The 15,648-nt window shown below is 41.7% G+C and overlaps 1 protein-coding gene and 1 long non-coding RNA gene across 2 annotated transcripts in view; both read left to right on the top strand.

The window, feature by feature from the left end:
• Nucleotides 1-98: 98 nt before the first annotated feature.
• LMAN2 (lectin, mannose binding 2) overlaps nucleotides 99-15,648 on the top strand; it is a 30,744-nt gene continuing 15,194 nt past the window's right edge. The window contains exons 1-2 of the mRNA XM_004460025.5: nucleotides 99-504; nucleotides 678-796. Of these exons, the coding sequence (XP_004460082.1) occupies nucleotides 309-504; nucleotides 678-796 (315 nt within the window). The 5' untranslated portion in view covers nucleotides 99-308. The remainder of the gene's footprint in view (nucleotides 505-677; nucleotides 797-15,648) is intronic.
• Nucleotides 7,022-14,617, top strand: LOC131274805 (uncharacterized). Its single transcript, XR_009182101.2, has 2 exons — nucleotides 7,022-7,074; nucleotides 7,512-14,617. It is a non-coding gene; the product is annotated as an uncharacterized lncRNA (long non-coding RNA).

Below are 15,648 nucleotides of genomic sequence, written 5' to 3'. Positions count from 1 at the left end.
CCCTCTGTTTCCCCATTGGCTCACAAACCTAACGTGCTCTTTCGTGATTGGTTGCGTCTCTTGTCGCTCGTATGGACCCGTTGCGGAGCCTGGTCGACAGGCCCCTCCAAGGCTCTAAGGAGATGAAAAGACATTATACCAAGATGGGGGGACTATTCACCCAAACAGCAGCTCACTCCTCGGCTGCGCGACCTTGCCTTTTAACTCCCAGGCGACTCTAGCGTCGGTGGGCTTCTGGCCGGAGGCCATTAGATGGGACACCCGGAAGGCGGAAGTGCTAGGGCGGAAGTGGACGACAGGAGAGGAGAATGGCGGCGGAAGGCTGGACTAGGCTCTGGGGCTGGGGCCGGCGGTGCCCGGGAAGGCCTGGGCTTCCCGGCCCCGGCCCCGGCCCCGCTACACCTCTGCTGCTTCTTCTGTTGCTGGGCCCGGTGGCTGCGGATATAACTGACGGTAACAGCGAACATCTCAAGCGGGAGCATTCGCTCATCAAGCCCTACCAAGGTGAGGTTCGAGGCGGGAATGGGTGTAGGATGAAGGCGAGGCTGTTCATGGTTTGGGAGAGGAGGTGCCCTTTCTCCTGAACTGAGCACCTCTGTGGGTTTCCTGCCTTTGTCAAGGCCAGTGCTGGCATGACTTCTTAACGCTACTGTCTCTGCCCGTCTCTCTGTCCCCAGGAGTTGGTTCCAGCACCATGCCCCTCTGGGACTTCCAAGGCAGTACGATGCTCACAAGCCAGTACGTGCGTCTGACCCCTGACGAACGCAGCAAAGAGGGCTCTATCTGGAATCACCAGGTGAGTGGCTCCCAAAGGCTAGGCATACCATTCAGTAAGCCTCTACTCCTTGCCTCCCGCGCATGCGAGACCTGAGCTTGGTTTGAAGGCTTGCTCTCCTTTCCCCATCTTGGTTTCATCCACCAGTACTCTGGAGAATGGATATTTAGTAGTTAATTTGTGTCAAGAGCTGGGTTTGACGCTTAAGTATTTCAGAAGCTATGTGAAGTAAGTGATATCATCTCTTTCCCAATTGAGAAGCTGAGAGTAGAAAAAAGGGCCTAGCCCAAAGTCACATTGCTGTCAGGCCATCTGAATTGAACCCTCTCCGTGGTGGGAATAATGGAATGAACTGGCTCTTGAGTGGGTATTTGCTGTGTATTAGACATTGACCTTGACATGCCTTCTTGCATTTAACTCTCAAGCAGGCTGTTTGAAATAAATGGTTATTGTGACTTCTTGTCAAGATACCACAACGAATGAGTGGCATGATATTTAAACTCTGATCTGCCTGATTTCCAGGCCCAGCAATTTGCTCACTACACTGGACCCTATTTTCCTGGAGAGTAGTAGAGCCTCTTAGAAATACTTGCAGACTCAGTTTCCCTCCCCTTGCTTTGTTGAGGTTTTTTTCATCAGTGCTATGGAGGGACTGGGCTTTAGGGCATTTCCGTTTCAACAGTGTTGGTCCCTTGCCAAAGTTTCTCTGACCTTTGCCCCAGAGGTCATGGAACCTGAGGTGTCACTGGCATGCTCTGCAAGAACTAATGATCCTGATCAACTGCTATAGAGATGCCACATTGAGGAAGGCTAGATCAGGAAAGGGTGGAAGGGGAGTGACTTCGGCTGGGTCACAGCTTGGAGAGGAACCTGCTTCTGGGCATCCTGCCTGATCCCCTCTTCCCACAGCCTAAGCTCTTGGCCAGTGTCCTAGTTTTTTCCCTTATCCTGCTCTCTCTTCCCTTCTGACTGACTTTCCCATTGAGTTCTGGAAGCCCACGCTGTCCTTGTGTTGCCTCATCTGCCTGTCCTCAGCCCTTCTCTCTCCTTCCTGCCCTGTGCCTCCACACTCCTGCGAGGGGCATCTGAGGTTACTTTCATGACCTTTCACTCGGATCCTCAGAGCCTGCAGTCTCCCGTGAAGGGGTAAACATGCATTATGTCTGCACTGCCTGGTGTTTCTGCCTCATCAGTCATTCTGTTAATTTTGTTTGAACCGCTCTGGCTGCCTTTTTGCCTCAGGACCTTTGCACTTGTTGTTCCTTCTGTCTGGGACACTGCCTTCTGGCTTTTCATGCCTGCTTGGTTCCTTCTCATCTGTTAAGTCTCAGCTCAAGTGCCACCCACTTAGAATACTCCATTAACCACTTTATCTCCCCCAGCTCACATCCTGCCACACTGTTCTGTCTTAGGGCTTTCAGATACTTTTAAAAAATGGTATGTAGTCTGATAACATTTTTCATGGAAATGAGTTCAGTATAGAATTAAGGTGTTTTTGTGTGTTTTTTTTTTTGGTGTTTGTGTGTTCTATTGTTTGTTTTAAAGGTGGGGAGGTACAAATGGTGCTGGAACTGTTAGAAATTGGGTTCAGCGATGAGTACCAGACACAGCCAAGAGTGACTTAAATTACGGTTGTTGGTAGCCGGTGGTTGGCATTGTCAGTGGCTTGGAGACGTCACAATGCTGAGAGGATTCTGCATTTGCTTTCATAGAATTTTCACAGTCTGAAATATAGTTGCCTTCTTCCTCTCCCTCCCTTCCCCTCTCCCTCCGTTCAGCTCCAGAGACCTTTCCAATTTGGCCCTGCTGATATTCCCCTAAGACTTGGAGTCCTTCCTATGAGTCCAGAAAAAAATTGCCTGGAACTCTTAAAAAGAATGTTCTGTTTAGTCTTTTCCCCAAACCATTTCTTTTTTTGATGAACTGGAGAGATGCTTGTTGGGTTTTTCTCTTTTTTTTTGCCCCTTTCATTCCCTTTATCTGGGAGACCTCTAAATTAGCAAACATTTCCTGAACACCTGTTGTCAGAGATAAGCCACAGCCCTGCTATGAGGTGGAGGTGCTTCCAGAGGAAGGAGTGGTATCTGCCAAGGGCCAGCCCAGAGGGGACTAAAGTAAATGCTATAATTGAAACTTTTTAACTTTCTTGGGACCTTGAAACTAAGTTTTAATATTTTCTTGATTGACCTATTATAATCATTATTGGTACACAGTTGACCAAAATAAATGTATTATACATTACACAATTTTTGAATAATTATTATAGAAAAGTATAAATTTCTTGAAGTGCATCTCAGATTCTTCTCCCACTCCACCCCTATCTGGGTGAATATTGTCAGAATGACTGTTCACTTACAGTAGCTGGAGATGGGAGGAGTTTTGATATAGCGGGGTCACTCAAACCCCAAATCATGTAGTGATTTTTAAAAAAAATTAATTTATTTCTCCCCACCCCCTTGTTGTTTTTCACTTGCTGTGTCTGTCCATCTTCCTTCTTTCTTTTTTTATTTTTAAAGATGTATTTTATTTATTTCTCCCTCACCCCATTCCCCCATTGTCTGCTCTCTGTGTCTATTCGCTGTGTGTTCTTCTGTGTCTGCTTGTATTCTCATTAGGAGGCTCCGAGAACCAATCCTGGGACCTTCCAGGGTGGGAGAGAGGCAATTACTCTCTTGAGCCACCTCAGCTCCCCTGTTCTGCTTCATCTTCTTATTTTCTCTCCTCTGTGTCTCTTGTGTCATCTTGCCCTGCTAGCTCTCCTCATTGGCCAGCACTCCTGCACAGGGCCGCTTTTCCCTTATGAGGCAGCATTCCCACGCAGGGCAGCTCGCCTGTGCCGGGCCGCAATCCCGCATGGGCTGGCACTCCCGTGTGGGCCAGCTTGCCCTCACCAGGAGGCCCTTAGCATCAAACCCTCGACCTCCTCTATGATAGACAGGAGCCCAATTGGTTGAGCCACATCCTTTCCCTTCCTTGCTTCTTTGGGAGGTACCAGGAGTCGGACCCAGGACCTCTAATGTGGGAGGGAGGTGCCTAATTGCTTGAGCCACCTCCACTCCATGCTTTGTTGTGACTCTTATTCTGTTTTTTCCTCCCCGCATATCTTGTTGCATCATCTTGTTGCATCAGCTTACTGCACCTGCCCTTCACATCAGCCAGCTGTCTTCTTTTGGAGGCCCCGGGAACCTCTGCTCCCTGCTTTGTTCTGTCTCATGTTTTTTTTTCTTCTTGTGTCTCTTCTTGTGTCAGCTTGCTGTGCCTGCCCATCATGCCAGCTCTATGTCTTCTTTAGGAGGCACCAGGATCTAAACTAGTGACCAGGATCTAAACTAGGGACCTAAACCAGTTGCCCGAGCCACATCTGCTTCCCTGTAGTGATCTTTTTTCATGTACTTTCAACGCTCTCTCAGCTATCACATTAGATCTGCCTTCAGTTGGGTTGAAAGCAAATATGGAAACCACCTGACTCTAAAAAAAAAAAACCCCAAAAAACCCCGAAACTATTACTACCGGATAATTCTGATTTAGTTGGCCTGGGATAGGGCCAGGGCCATGGGATTTCTGAGCTCTGCAGTTGAGTCTGCTGTGCATGTTCTCTCCTTAAAAGTAGAGTCTTAATCACTCCCAGACCTTATTCTACTGCTTAAAATCCTACCAAGGCCTCACGTTGTATCCCAGTGCTTTTACTCTCCCATTGGCAGTCTTGCCTGTGGCCTATGCAGAGGCTTTCCTGGGCCTGCTGGTCTAGGAGGAATCAGTTTCCAGCTCTTCTGTGTCTGTATGTACTCCTTCCTGAAATCCATCCCCTGCCAGCGTGCCTGTCGGCTTTCCTTTCCCACCTCCCCTTTCTCACTGTTCTTCTGCATAAAGGCCCTCCTCTTCTCAGTTTGGGATTTTACCTCGTGCCCTCTTCCCCAGTGCATACGACTCCAGGGCTCCAAAGGCACCATTTGCAGCCTGGTTGCTGGGCTCACTTTTGTGTATGTGAGATATATGTATATAGTAATTTCCAAATACACGAGGGCTCTTCTGGTCCTCTTTTTTTTTTTTTTTTTCCTTAAGGAGGTACTGAGCATTGAACCAGGACCTTGTACATACGAAGGAGGCACTCACTGCTGAGCTACACCCACTCTCCTTTTTTTTAATTGCTGTGTAATTTAATAGGATTATAGTCAAGGAACGGACTTTTTTTTTTTTTAGAGAGGTACTAGGTACTGAACCCAGGACCTTGTTTGTTCGTGGGAAGCTGATGCTCAGTCACTGAGCTGTATCTGCTCCCCAGTGAGAGCTGGTTTTTATTTTTGTTTTGTGAGAGTTGGCTTTTTGTTTGTTGTTTGTTTTTAGGAGGTACTGGATATCGAGCTGGGACCTTGAACATGGAAAGCAGGTGCTCAACCACTTGAGCTCCATCTGCTTCCCAGGAACATACTAACTGATTTCTGTCATTAGCAGTCTGCTGGTTCTGCTGACACTTGTGAATGGTCCCTCAGATGCTCAGGGTTTTTTGGACATAGTCCTCGTGTGCTTTACCAAGAACGTGGCTATGGTATTTGTTGAGTACAGTGTGTGGTGTAGGTCCTTTAGGTTGAGCTTACTGGGTGAGGTCAAATCCCCCGTATCCTTCCTCAAAAACTCACATCTTTGGCTGCCTATTGTCAGTTACTAAGAAAAGTGTGTTCATAAAAAAACAAAAAACTTAAAATAGCATCTCTATTCAGAGTAAAATGAAATTGTGAACTTGGAAAAATAACTTTAAATACCTCTATTCAGAGAATAATAACATTATGAACTTAGGGGATAGAAAAAGAAAGGTGTGTTAAGATTTCTGTTTGTGGATTTGTCCATATCTTTCTAGTTCTGGCAGTTTCTGCCTTATGTATTTTAAGACCATACTAGGTATGCATGGAAACTTAGATTTGTCATATCTTCCTAGTTAATTGACTCTTTTGTCATTAAAAAGAGACCCACTTTAAACTTTTGTCTACTATTAGTATCACTTTACCAGTTTGCTTTTGGTTTGTGTTTGCATAATATAGGTTTTCCATCCTTTGACTTTCTTTGTACTCTTTCATTATGTTTAAAATTGTCTCTTATAAGCAGTATATAATTAATTTTTTGGGTGGTTTATTTTTTTAATTAAACTTTTAATTTTGAGTTAATTGTAGATTCATATGCAAGGAGATCCCAAGTACTTTTAGATTTTGTGTTTTTTTAATCCAACTTTTAGTCTCTTTACAGCTAATGGAATTACTGATATAGTTGGGCTGAAATCCATCTTTTTACTGTTTACTTTCTATTTATACCTCCTGTTCGTTGCTCATTTTTCTCTCTGGTCTTGACTTCTTCTGTGTTGGTTGATTTTTATCCTGTTTTTCTTCTATTAGCTTGAAAGTTACATGCTCTTTTTCAGTCTTTCACTGGTTATCTTAAAGTTTTAAACATGCATCCATGTTTTATCAAAGTCTAATGGGAAGAGGATGTGGCTCAAGTGATTGGGCTCCCGTCTACCATATGGGAGGTCCAGGGTTTGATTCCCTGGTCCTTCTGGTGAAGGCAAGCTGGCCGCGTGATGATCTGGCCCATGCAGTGCTGGCCTGTGCAGGAGCGCTGGCCCACATAAAGAACTGGTGCAGCAAGGTGACACAACAAAAAAAGACACAGAGGAGAGACAGTAAGAGATGCAGCAGACCAGAGAGCTGACGTGGCCCAAGAGATTTGAGCACCTCTCTCCCATTCCTGAAGGTCTGAGGATTGGTTCCTGGTGCCACCTAAACAGAAGATAAGCAGACACAGAGCACACAGTGAATGGACACAGAGCGTAGACAGCAAGTGCAGAAACAACAATGATAATGTCTACTTTGGCCTTCTTCATGGACAATACAAGGATCTTAGAACACTAACTCCTTTTACCACACCATTGCCATTAATTTTAATTATTTCTATTGTAAATCACTCAAAACATCAGTGTTTTATGCAGTCAGATATTCATTTTGATTTCACCCTCACATTAACTCTATTAATTGTTCTTCACTCCTTCCTGAAGCTTTGACTTTACATCTAGATCATTTTCTTTCTTAAAGAATGCAAGGTGTTGTGGGTCTGCTGGTGATGGGATTTTTTTAGTCTGTCTGAAAATGTCTTAATTTCACCTTCACTCTTGAGGGATACATTTGCTAAGTATAGAATACTAGGTTGGTTGTTACTTTCTTTCGACTCCAAATATATCAATCTATGGTCTTCTTGTTTCCAGCGTTTCCATTGAGAAACCTGCTCTCAGGCTCACTGTTGCTCCTAAGAAGGTAATCTGCTTTTTCCTCTCTGGTTGCTGTTAGAATTTTCTGTTTTTCTTTGTTCCTTTCCTTCCTTCCTCCCTCCCTCCCACCCCACTCATCCATCCTTTTTTCCTTCTATCTTTCTCCTTTTTTTCTTTAATGTGCTTAGGTGTGCTATTTTTATTTATTCCTTTGATTTATAGGACTTTAAATATCTGTGGCATGATGTCTTTGAATCAGTTATAGGAAATTCTTAGAAATCTCTTTAACTGTTCATTTGCCTTATTCTCTCATGTCTCGTCTTGGAACTCCAGTTGCATGTATCTCACTCTTTCCTCTGTCCCTGACCCAGACTTCTGTGCTTCCATTCTTATGTCCTGCTTCCTTCTGGATCTTTTTATGTGACCAACCTTCAACTCACTAATGTTCTGTTCACCTTTTTTGTTGTTGTTTTTGTTTTTTAGGGGCCGGGGATTGAGCCTGGGACCTTGTATACGGGAAGCTGGCACTCAACCACTGAGCCACATTGGCTCCCCTGAGTTGTTTTTTTCATTTGTTTGCTTGTGGTTTGTTTTTTAGAAGGCACTGGGGATCAGACGTGGGACCTCCCATATGGAAAGTAGGCACTCAACTGCTTTAGCCACATCTGCTCCCCACCCCACCCTTTTTAAAAATATGCTTTTATTAGAGAAGTTGTGAACCTACAAAGCAATCATAAACATGTGTGGGATTCCCATATAACATCCCTTCAACAACACACTATTGTGGAACATTTGTTACAGATGATGAGGTAATATCAGACTTTTAATGCTAACTGTGGTCTATAGTGGAAATTTGGTATGTTTTTTCCATACCCCCCTCTTATTAACACAGTACATCTGTGACATTGATGCAAGAATATTACAATATTGTTGTTAACTGTAGTCCATGGGTTACATTAATTGTATTTTTCCCATGCTTCTCTATGTTCTTACCACCTTGCAATAGTGATGGACATTTGTTTTAGTTCATAGAAGGCCATTCTTGTATTTGTACTATTGACCACAATTCTCCACCTCTGGGTTCACTTTGTTATTCAGTCCCTAGATTATTCTCTAGCTTTTTTTTGTTGACATTCCTAAAGTACCCTTTTCAGCCGCAATCCCATTTTAGACTAGTTGCATTAGTTCTTCTCACTATAATATATTACTGTCAACTTGATGTCCATACTTTCACAGTCAAGTTAATGAAAACTTCCACATACATCAAACATCAGTACACTTTCTCAGCCCTCCTCTTATCTCCTAATAACCTTTACTCTAGGTTTTAACTCTGTTTATTCTTTGTATTTAGTTTATATTAGTCAGACCATGCAATATTTGTCCTTTTGTGTCTGGCTTATTTCACTATGTTATCATATGTGTCCCAATTTCATTTCTTCTTATAGCAGCATAGTATTTCATCATATGTATATACCACATTTTGTTTATCCGTTCATTGGTTGATGGACACTTGGGTTGTTTACATCTTTTGGCAATTTTTGAATAATGCTGCTGTGAACATTCGTGTGCAAATGTCTGTTCGTATAGCAGTTTTCAGTTCTGTTGGATATATGCCTGGTAAAGGGATTGCTGGATCATATGACAGTTCTGTATTTAGCTTCCTGGGGAACCTCCAAACTGTCTCCCATAGAGACTGCCCCATTTTGTATTCCCACCCAACAGTGAAGGAGTGTTCTTATTTCTCCACATCCTCTCCAGCACTTAATGTTTGTTTTTTTTTTTTAAATAATGACTATTCTATGCCGTGTGAGATGATATCTCGTTTGGTTTGCATTTCCCTAAACTCTAGTGATATTGAGCATTTTTTCATGTGCTTTTTGGCCATTTGTATTTCCCCTTTGGAGAAATGTCTATTTGAGTCTTTTGCCTATTTTAAAATCGGATTGCTTGCTCTTTTATTGTTGAGTTGTATGATCTCTTTATGTAGAATGGAAATCAAATTGAATATGTAGTTTCCAAATATTTTCTCCCATTGAGTGGGCTGCCTTTTCACCTTTTTAGGAAAATCCTGGAATCACAAAAGTATTTTGAGTTTGAGGAGGTCCCATTTATCCATGATTTCTTTCATTGCTTGTGCTTTTGGTGTAAGGTTTAAGAATCCACCACCTACCACTAGGTCTTGAAAATGTTTCCCTAGTTTTCTTCTAGGAGCTTTATGGTTGTTGATTTTATAGTTAGGTTGATGCATTTATAGTTAATTTTTGTATAAGGTGTGAGATAGGGGTTCTCTTTCTTTCTTTTGGCTGTGGATATCCAGTTCTTCCAGCACCATTTGTTGAATAGACTGTTTGTACCAGCTGGGTGGGTTTGACAACCTGATCAAAAATTGTTTGACCACAGACATGAGGGTTTGTTTCTGAGCCATTGTTTTGGTTCCATTGGTCTGTGTTTCTCTATGCCAGTACCTTGCTTTTTTTTTTTTTTTACCACTGTAGCTAGGTAATATGATTTAAAGTCCTCCAACTTTGCTCTTCCTTTTTAAGATATTTCTGGCTATTTGGGGCCCCTTACCCTTCCAAATAAATTTGATAATTTTGTTTTCCATTTCTTTCAAACATGCTGGTGGAATTTTTATTGGGATTGCATTGAATCTGTATATCAATTTGGGAAGAATTGCCATCTTAATGATATTTAGTCTTCCAATCCATGAGCATGGAATGTTCTTCCATTTATGTCTTTTTTGATTTCTTTTAGCAATGTATTGTAGTTTTCTGAATACAAGTGCTTTACATCTTGGTTAAGTTTATTCCTAAATATTAGATTTTTAAAAAATAAAGCAAGATTTGTTTTATTTTTATTTTATATATATATATAAATTTTTAGGAGGTACCGGGGATTGAACCCAGGACCGGGAATTGAACCCAGGAACCCAGGGTCCAGCTAGGGCAGTCAGGCAAGAAAAAGAAATAAAGGAATTCGAATTGGAAAGGAAGAAGTAAAACTTTCACCATTTGCAGATGATATGATCCAATTTCTAGAAAGTCCCAAAATATCCACAGCAAAGCTGCTAGAGCTAATAAACAATTTCAGCAAGTGGCAGGTAACAAGATTAACAGTCAGAAATCACAGTTTTCTACACACTGATTCATTGGTTCTTTTAGTCGCGGTAGTAAATGGAATTTTTTCCTCACTTCCTCAGATTGCACATTACTAGTATGTAGAAACATTGTGATTTTTGCCTGTTAATCTTACCTGCCACTCTGCTGAAATTGTTTATTAGCTCTAGCAGCTTTGTTGTGGATATTTTGGGACTTTCTAGAAATTGGATCATATCATCTGCAAATGGTGAAAGTTTTACTTCTTCCTTTCCAATTCGAATGCTTTTATTTCTTTTTCTTGCCTGACTGCCCTAGCTGGAACCTTATCTTAGTTAGCCAAAGGAATGCTGATGCAGAGTACCAGAAATTTATTAGCTTTTATAAAGGGTATTTATTTGGGGTAAAAGTTTACAAGGCCCTAAAGAGTCTGATTCAAGGTCCTGTAAGAGGAATTTCCTTAACCAAAGTCTGTTGCCACGTGTTGAAGCAAGATGGTGGGTAACATCTCTAGCTTTCAGCCTTCCCCTCTCTCTCTCTCTTTTTTTTTTAAAGATTTATTTATTTATTTAATTCCCCCCCTCCCCCAGTTGTTTGTTTTCTGTGTCTATTTGCTGTGTCTTGTTTCTTTGTCCGCTTCTATTGTCGTCAGCGGCACGGGAAGTGTGGGCGGTGCCATTCCTGGGCAGGCTGCACTTTCTTTCGCGCTGGGCGGCTCTCCTTACGGGCGCACTCCTTGCGTGTGGGGCTCCCCTACGCGGGGGACACCCCTGCGTGGCAGGGCACTCCTTGTGTGCATCAGCGCTGTGTGTGGGCCAGCTCCACACGGGTCAAGGAGGCCCGGGGTTTGAACCGCGCACCTCCCATGTGGTAGACGGACGCCCTAACCACTGGGCCAAGTCCGTTTCCCTCTCCTCTTAAGGCTCTGTCATAGCTCCTTCTGATAGCTGTAGACTGGAGGGGTTGTGTCTTTCTGGGCTCAGCTGCTGTGGTCTCTTCACAGGGTCAACTGTAGACTATCAGGGGAATGGCTCACCTCTCTTCCAGAGCTGCAGGATCCTCTGTGTATCTTCTCTATCTACTTCTGTGTTTTTTTTTTTTAAAGATTTGTTTATTTATTTATATCTCCCCTTCCCTCCATTGTCTGTTTTCTGTGTCCATTCACTGTGTGTTCTTTTGTGTCTGCTTGTATTCTCATTAGGTGGCTCAGGAACTGATCCTGTGACCTTCCAGAGTGGGAGGAGAGGTGATCGTTCTCTTGCGCCACCTCAGCGCCCTGTTCTGCTGTGCCTCTTATTGTCTTTCCTCTGTTTCTCTTTTGTTGCGTCATCTTGCTGTGCCAGCTCTCCACGTGGGGCAGCACTCCTGCGTGGGGCAGCACTCCTGCGTGGGGCAGCACTCCTGTGTGGGGCAGCACTCTGCGTGGGCCAGCACTCTGCATGGGCCAGCACTCTGCATGGGCCAGCTCGCCCCATGGGCCAGCTTGCCTTCACCAGGAGGCCCTGGGTATCAAACCCTGGACCTCCTATATGGTAGATGGGAGCCCAATTGCTTGAGTCACATCTGCCTCCCTACTTGGGTGTTCTTCATTGAGCATCTGTTAAAATAGTTGAGTGGGGACTCAACAGTGTACACCCTAATGACACGGTTGAATCAAAACCCTAATGTTGATTTACTAAAGTAAAAATGAAACCTCTGACTTTAGTACAATCAAAGGGGTATCATGCCAGAGGAACAGATCAGTTTACAAACATAATCAGTGCCTCTTTTTGGAATTCGTAATATCAAACTTGCTGCAAACCTCTAGCAATAACTTGAACAACAGTGGTGACAGTGGGTATCCTTGTCTTGTTCCCGATCATCTGCTTTTAATCTCTTGTTAAGCTTACCATTACTTTGGTAATTGCAGTTTTGTATTTTTAGTTATGGAATTTTTTTTAGAGCGACTTTTAACAATTTCACTTATCGGCCAAAATTTTCAATCTTGTCTTTTATCTCCTTGAACAAATTAAACATTTTAAAGTCCAAGGTCTTATGGGTGTGTTTTCCTTTTTTTTTTTTCTTTTTTTTTGGCTTTAGTGTATCTCTTGTCTTTTCATGTACCTGTTGTTTCTTTTGTATTTTTTTGTATAGTAACATATGTAACTACAATTTGGCATTTTAACCATTTTTAAGTGCATGATTCAGTGGTATTAATTACTTTTACAGTGTTGTGCTACCATCATCATCTTTCATTACTGAAACTTTTTCTTTACCCAAAACAAATTCTTTATCCATTAAGCAATAACTGCCCATTCCCCCCTACTTGCACGCACTGGTTAACTTCTAATCTTGTGTGTGGCTTATTTCACTAACCATATAAAGTTTCCAAGTTTTATCTATGTTTAGCATGTATCAGAATTTCACTCCTTTCTTTGGCAGAATCCTGGTTATTTTTTAATATTGTGTGCCAGATATTCTATTTTTTCACCTTTTTATTTTGAAATAATTTCAGATGTTCAGGACAATTGCAGAAATAATGCAAACTCCATACAGAGAACTCCAAGATACCCCTAGATACTCAGATCCACATCCATCATTTTTAACATTTGGCTGCCTTTGTTGTATCATTCTGTGCTTTCTTATCTCTCTATCTACCTTTGAGAGCAGCTTGCACACATAATGCTCCTTGAATACATAATCCTTCCATGGACATTTCCTATGAACAAGGATGGTCACACTTACGTAATCACCTTAAATGCAGTTTGCAAATTCAAGAAATTTAATGTTGATAAAAAGCTTACATTCTCTATTCCCATTTTTTTTTTTATGTTCTAATAATGTCCCTTTTTTTTTTCCAGACAAGAGAAATTTATAGATCGCCAGCATGGTGGGGGTCTGAGGTGGAACTTCAGCCCCAATACTGTCCTTTTGAACTTTGTCTTCTCCGTTCCTAGATCCCATCCAGTATCATGTACTGCATTTAACCCTCTTTATCTCTTTAGTTTATCTATCTTTTTGGGGGTGGGGTGGGGGAAACATGTACAATATAAATTTCATCCCAGTCCTTCCCAAATTTACCGTTCAGTGGGATTAATCACATTTGCAATGTTGCAGTACCCTCCCCACCATCTATTACTAGAACTTCCCTTCATCCCAAACAGAAACTCTACACTTACTCTGCTTTAATTCCAGTTGCCCCTGCCCCCACCCTTGGAAACATGTATTATACTTTCTGTCTCTATGAGTTTCCTTAGTCTGATATTTTCTTTCTTTCACAGGCCTTAAATTTAACATCTTAAATCTATAAGAGTCTTGTTTGCTTTGGTACCAACTTAACAACTTCCAATAGGGTACATGAACCATACCCCTGCACTTCTCCAGCCCTGCCCCCTTTACGTAGTTCTTGTTGCAAATCACATATTTCTGTATGCTGAGTCCAAACCATTGATTTATTGTATTTTGTGCATTTGCCTTTTAAATACTGTAGGCAGTAAAAATTGGAGTTACTATTCAAAAATACAAAATATACTGGTATTTATATTTACCCATGTCATTGTCTTTATGGGAGATTCTGATTTCGAGTGTCTTCCATCACTTGGCTGGTGTCCTTTCCTTTCAACCTGCCGCACTCTTTTTAGCATTTCTTAGTAGGGCTGGGCTACTGGTGACAAATCCCCTCAGTTTTTGTTTGTGTCTTAACCCCTCCCACATTTCTGAAAGGAAGTTTTGCTGGATAATGAATTCTTGGTTGGCAATTTTTTGTTTTCAGCACTGGAAATACATCTTCCCAATGCCCTCTTACTTCTCTGCTTCCATGGTTTCAAATGAGAAACCGGCATGTAATCTTATTGAGGGTCTCTTGAAACTCTCAGAACTTTTTCTGTATCTTTGCTGTTTGACAGTTTGATTACATTATGCTGCGGTGTGTATCTGTTTGGGTTTATCGTCTTTGGAACTTGTTGAGCATCTTGGATGTGTATATTCATATCTTTCATTAAATTTGGAAGGGTGTCAACCATTATTTCTTTGAATATTCTCTGCCCTTTCCTTCTCCTTCTGGGATTCCTACAATGTAGATATTGGTTCACCTGATGGTGTCCCACAGGTTCTTCAGACTGTACACTTTTCCTCATTCTTCTTTCTTCTCCTCAGGCTGGATGATTTCAGTTGTTGTACTTTTAAGTTCACAGATTCTTTCTTCTGCCAGCTCCAGTCTGCTGTTGGACCCCTCTAGGAAAGGTTTTTTTTAAAAACAAATTTCAGTTTTATTGATACATATTAATAAAGCATTCAGTTCATCCAAAATGTACAATGAGTGGTATTTGGTATAATCACATAGTTGTGCATTCAATACCTCAGTCATTATTAGAGCATTTTCATTATTTCAATATTAATAATAATGGAGAGTAGATGGCTCACGTTGTTGAGCGCCTGCTTCCCACACGGGAGGTTCCAGGATCGGTTCCTGGTGCCTCCTGAGAAAACAGAAGCAAATAACAAGCAAAACAAAAACCAATTCAGGGAAGCCAGTGTGGTGCCAGCTTCATACATATGAAGTCCTGGGGTTAGTTCCCGGCCCCTAGTACCTCAAAAAAAAAAAAAAGTGTGTCTATATATAATAATAAAAAACAAACAAGAAAATTCTTCACCTCAGTCTCTTTTCCCCTGCTGTACATAGCTACTGTTTCTATATTATTGCACAATTATTTATTTATTGAGCAGTTTTATTGAGATATTTTCATATACCATACAATCTAAAGTGTGTAATCAATGACTTTTAGTATAATCACAATGTTGTGCATTCATCATCACAAAAAATTTTAGAGTTATTTTATTACTCAAAAAAGCCCTTCACTCTCCTTTGTATGCCTTCCCTAGTCCTACATAACTACTACTCAAATTTTGTCTTTAAAAGTGTATTTATATTTACATTTTATATAAATGGAATGATACAATACGTTACATAATATATTTGGTTCATAGTAACGCAATCATACAGTATTTGTCCTTTGTGTCTGGCTTGCTTCACTTAACATAATGTCCTCCAGGTTCGTCCATGTTATATGGTTTACAACTTCATTTCTTCTTACAGCCACACAATATTCCATCGTGTGACTACACCATAGTTTATCCATTCATCAGTTGATGTACACCTGGGTTGTTTCCAACTTTTGGCAATCATGAATAAGGCCGCTGCGAACATCAGTATACAGATGTGTATTCGTGTCACTGTTCTTAGTTCTTCTGGGTATATGCCCAGTAGTGGTATTGCAGGATCACGTGGCAAGTCTATATTCAACTTTAGGAACTGCCAAACAGTCCTCCACAGTGGCTGTACCATTCGACATTGAATAAATGTTCCTATCTCTCCACATTGCCTCTGACACTTGTAATTCTTTTTTTTTAAGATTTATTTATTTGCTTATTTCCCCCCTTCCCCTCCTCCTGCTCTGCTGTTTTTGCTGTGTTGTCTTCTCTAGGATTCACTGGGATTTGATCCTCGGGACCTCGGATGTGGAGAGAAGTTCCCTGTCAATTGCTCC

The sequence above is a fragment of the Dasypus novemcinctus genome, chromosome 2, assembly GCF_030445035.2.
Source record: "Dasypus novemcinctus isolate mDasNov1 chromosome 2, mDasNov1.1.hap2, whole genome shotgun sequence".
Taxonomy (NCBI): domain Eukaryota; kingdom Metazoa; phylum Chordata; class Mammalia; order Cingulata; family Dasypodidae; genus Dasypus; species Dasypus novemcinctus.
The sequence above is the reverse complement of the archived record's forward strand: the minus strand, read 5'-3'. Positions and strand labels throughout refer to the sequence as shown.